The sequence below is a fragment of the Elaeis guineensis genome, chromosome 7 (assembly GCF_000442705.2).
Source record: "Elaeis guineensis isolate ETL-2024a chromosome 7, EG11, whole genome shotgun sequence".
In the NCBI taxonomy this organism is placed as follows: Eukaryota; Viridiplantae; Streptophyta; class Magnoliopsida; order Arecales; family Arecaceae; genus Elaeis; species Elaeis guineensis.
This window is the reverse complement of record NC_025999.2, coordinates 101002212-101007211: the sequence shown is the minus strand read 5'-3', so window position 1 is coordinate 101007211 and position 5000 is coordinate 101002212. Positions and strand designations below refer to the sequence as shown.

The window sequence follows — 5000 nt, the reverse complement described above, 5'->3', positions numbered from 1 at the left end:
TTTAATATATATTTAATATTTATAATTTTTTTAAATTTTAAATATTAAAAATATTTTATTTTTAAAAAATTATAATATATTATATTCATATTATGATATTTTATATATAAAAAATAATAATTTTGAAACAGAATATCATAATATATGATGTTATAATTTTTAAAAAAATAAAAATATTTTTCATATAAATTTTTAAATAAAAAATAAATTATAAATATTAAATATATATAAAAAATAATTGAATAAAATATTTTTAATATATTATAATATTTTAAATTATATTATAATATTTTATATGTAAAAAATAATAATTTGATTAAAATATTAGAATATTATAAATTTTGACTCATATTACAACATCTTATAGACGGTTATAATTTATCGCAGAATGTGATAATTATTTTTAAAATAAAAATATTTTATTTAATAAAATTTAAAAAATATAAAATTATAAATATTAAATATATATTAAAAATAGAAAGTGGTGCGGTACGCGACGGATTTTTCCGCCGCCTGCGGTGCACAAGAATTTCTCTTTTTTTTTTTTGAAGTTTCGTTCGAAAGATTTGTATAGCAAGAGAAAATTGCTGTGGTTCCTGTTACCACGGTTAAGGAATAGGAGGGAGAATGAGCAAATCCTTTTCTCCTTGTTTTTTCTGCTGTTATTAATCACAGAAAGAGATGAATCCACGGATTGTTTAGGTGTTAGAACTTCAAGTCTTGTGTTTTTTTGTCCTTTCGCAACCCCGTTCCTCCGACCAATCTGAGAGAATCCCACTTGGTGTTGCTATAGCCTCTGGCCTCATGCCTTCAGAACAGGGAGGGGCATAATTCTCCTTCTCCTTGAGCTCCGCGGGCCCATTCTCTTTTTCTCGTGCCGAGTGAAAACCCATTCCCTCCTCACAAACAAACAAACAAACAAACAAACGCTTCTGGTGACTCTGGATGTGTTAAGCTTTGAAAATGATAGATGCCTGGGTAAACTCTGTACCCCATTATTTCTTTGCTTGCTCTGGGAGAATGAGATCTCTCTCTCTTGTAGGTAGTTTATAAGGAAAGGAACCTCTTTCCTTTTTTGGCTGTGGAAGAGGAGACCTCTCTCGGAAATTTTGAAAAGAAGTTGGGGTGATGTCGATCCTTTGTTCTGGTTCTGACCTCCATTGTTCTGGTTTGCTTCAGTTTTGTGGAGGCTATATTTGGTTGGCTCACGGTTTCCGCACTTCCATGCACACTTGAAGGTTGGTTTCTGAGAAGCTTTATCTGTTTACTTGTAATTTCATTCTTATCCCTTTGTAGTATTTGTTAGTATTCTTGAAAAGGGGCTGGAGTTTCTAAATTGCATGATGGAAGGTTTACTCTAGTCTCTGATAGTTTATGTACATGAAGCTTTCTTCTTCAATGCCACCTTCTTTACATCTGGAGTAAGTTCAAGCCAAGCAGCTCAAAAAACTAATGATTCTGTTTATGGATCTAGGTTGTTGTTTCCCTTGCCCCTTGTTTCCTTGACCCTCTGGAAATAAATTTGGGAGGTTGAATGACAAGGCTTTTATGATCAAATACTAAGTACTGCCAATCTGGGAATATGAGATGTTGGGATGATTCTTTCACCACCTTTGATCTCAGTTTTGATTCATAATTTGCTTATGGACATTGCGCATCTTTATTCTTATTGCATGTTATCTAAAAATGTCAAAGTTAATGTCTGAAATGGATCTAAAGTCTTCTCTGTTTTCCTTCTTATCGTCCTCCTATGCATGGACGGTGGCTGGGAAACTTGATTGTATCTGTTTCCTTGTGCTACCTTATGCACATAACATTGGGTTTTAATAATCAAAAACATTTCAGCATGACACTTTTCCAGCAAGTTCGAACTAGTTGATAACATGTTCAATGCAGTTCAAAAGCAATGGATATATTCTTGTTTTGTTTTCCTTCAATGCGATCAATGTTTTTACCCACTGTTCATTTCTACTTACAGTTCCTTTTTCGCCAATCGACATGGGCGAATTTTCTTTTCCCTGCTTTTTCTCATGAAATAATCTTATCTAAGGGCAGCTTTTAGCATCCATGCCAGCTCAAACATTGCCACTGCAGAACTAAGTAAACCTTAGTTAACTTTTTTTTTTTTACCCCTGTAGATATGAAGTCAGCTTTATTCTCAAGGTAAGACCATCCTCTGCCAACTCCATATCTGCGGAAAAACAAAAAACCATGGAGGCCATCACTTGTATTAATTTCTAGGAGATGACAACATCAATATATTGTGGGAGACTCTTGTTGCAATAGCATTATACTAAACCGCATCTGGGAAGCCAATTTAACAAATATTTTCACCATATAAATAATCTCCATCTAGAAAATTACATTTCTTTTAAATTTTTTTCTTGCTTTGCTTAAAAAGATGTGCATTCTGGGTAAAATTTTACTTGTTCTGTGTGTTTGTCCTGAATTTTTTGCATTATCAAATTTGTTGATGATAACACATATTTTATATTTCTTGTACTTCTACATCAATTTGTTTCTGCTTATTTGCTTTGATTTCTGTCTGTGTTCTGATTAACTCTAGTCTTTGATATCTCAGGTCTTTCTACTTATTAATGGAATTTCAAAATAAAGATTAGTCTGAATTTTCATTTTGTTGGTAAAATCCATAATGTTCTAGCAAACTCTTAATTACCTCCAAGTGCATATGCTGATATAACTCACTAGGACAATGATGAAGATGTGAATGGAGATTGTGCATGCATCACACGACTTGCTTGAATCATTTCTCTTTAGCTTATTGAAGAATACAATCAAACATATCGGGGAAGTTAATGGCTCATACCAGTCTTTTATGTAAGAAGCAGATGCCATATATTACTCTTTTAGTTGAATCTTGGCTCCCTGCTTGACTCTGCTGCTAGTTTCCTGAAGATGCATCTATAAATTTGGCAGTGACGTTGATTGGATACTGGAAGTGAACTGCCTAAAATGGTCGACAAGTAATATTGCTAAAGTTGATTTGGATATTGGCAATTTTATGAACTGGTAGAACTGGTTGTCGTTTTGTTAAATCTTTGCCAGAGATGAAGAGACATCTGAACAGTCTTGTAGTAGTTTCATGACTCGCTCGAATTTTTGACACCCTGTTATGATGGAGAATGATGCATTTAATGCCTCACTACCGATACACAATCATAATGAAATGGTCGTTGAATCAGCTTTCCCCCATATGTTTTCAGATCCAGTCATCCAGTTGAGCTTTCCAGGTTACAACAACCATAGACAAATAATGGCTAGTGATCCATTTCTGTCCACATTTCAAGAAGCACAAGAAGAAGCACTGAGCAATCTCTATGTAGCAAATAATGGTGATATGGTCAATGGCAATGTGCCATATTCGAGAAATATGCCTCATGTTGGAAATGTTTCATATGATGGTTCCAGTGGAAATGCTGACTTGGGGGAACATTTCATGGGGACTTCTCTGCCTGCCACTTCGCTTGTCAACCTTGTTTCCGGCACAACATGTTTACGTGAAAATCTTATCAGTGTTGATGCTGCTTCAACTTCCTCATTGCCATCTAAGGAGATGAGAACCTCTATTTCTAGTGATTGCTGCAATACTATAAATTCATCCAAGACAGTTTCAGTAAATTGCGAATTTGAGTTGCAAGATGATGCAGGCCTTCTGACATCCAAAAAGGATGCTTGTTTGAATCAGCAACTAAATTGTTCATGGAATTATGATGTTCTAGGTCCTGAGGTGCCTTCAGGTAAAACATTTGCCTCAATTCGTCCATCTTATCATGAATTAGAAAGCTCAGTGCCTGGCTGGAAGTCTAGTGTAAATTTTCCTTATTTATTCCATGACTGTGTGCCATGTAATGAGCTGTCTCTGAGTCTTGGCTCCGGTCAGCCTTCTATTATCAGCATGCCTGAAGTCCTGAAGCAGTGCTCGGAAGCAAGCTGCCCCGGCATAATTACGTCAGACAATAGTAGATGTCCGGTTTCTACTGAAATGCCAGCCTGCTCTCATGCTTCTGGAATTCTTCTCATGATGATTTGGCTTGGGGCTGACCTTCGCTAACAATGAGAAGTTCTCTCTGTATCTAGATCTTCTAGGCCAGTTCATTTTTCCCATATGCTATTAGGATCAAGATATCTCCATGTGATGCAACAAATACTTGCTGAAGTTGCAACCTATGCGGTTGCAGATTCGAATGAGATGAACAGTGACTCTTTTGGTGGGATTGGGGGTGAGGAAAAGATGACTTTTTCTTCAGGTTGCTCTAATTTACGAGAACTTGCAATGTCTGATGAATTTTCCTTTTTCTTCTGGAGAAATTAAATCTCAAGCCATGTTGATGGCCAACGATGTCAGGAAGTTTATACAAAGAAAACCGAGCTAGCAACAATGCTTCATCTGGTAGGTGGTATTTCTTTACATTTTTGTCGTGGTCATACACAATATTGCTTGAGGTTTTGTACTTTGTTATTTGCACAAGTTCGTCAGCAACTACTGATATCTTGTCAGTATTTTGCTAACTCCATATCAGTGGATTCTCGTTCCTGCATATTTCAATCATGTGCCGCATTTGTTATCGTGCTAACTCGGCATCATTAAGTACTATTCATTTGTTTCTTATGTTGGGGAAATTCTTGCCTCCAAATTACTATTGATATAAAGTACATTTTGTTATCTTATTTCTTAGGTTTAAATTAGTCAAGTTTGGGGGGTTTTCTGATTATGTAAAAATAGTGCAGTTTTGATTTTTCACTAGCCAAAATCAGTTCTTCTTTAGAATATCTGGCAAATTATCAAATAAGAAAACTTATAACCAAAAGGACTATATCAGGCCTGGTTTGATGTGGGTAACTGCTTTCATCTTTGGGGCATGAGAAGCCAAAAAGCCAAAGTAAAGCACAATCCTGGTTTTGTAACATTGCATGTGCAACTGAGAAATAGCAAGAAACAATGGAGAAACATTGAACTTGTAAAATTTTCATTTTCGAGT

At 35.2% G+C, this 5000-nt stretch overlaps 1 protein-coding gene across 1 annotated transcript in view; it reads left to right on the top strand.

Annotated features, from left to right (window-relative positions):
* The window catches only part of LOC140859384 (uncharacterized), a 9054-nt gene extending 4982 nt beyond the window's left edge, over positions 1 to 4072 (top strand). Inside the window, exons 2-3 of the mRNA XM_073261032.1 lie at positions 1180 to 1238; positions 3225 to 4072. Coding sequence (XP_073117133.1) covers positions 1180 to 1238; positions 3225 to 4072 — 907 coding nt within the window. The remainder of the gene's footprint in view (positions 1 to 1179; positions 1239 to 3224) is intronic.
* Positions 4073 to 5000: the final 928 nt, after the last annotated feature.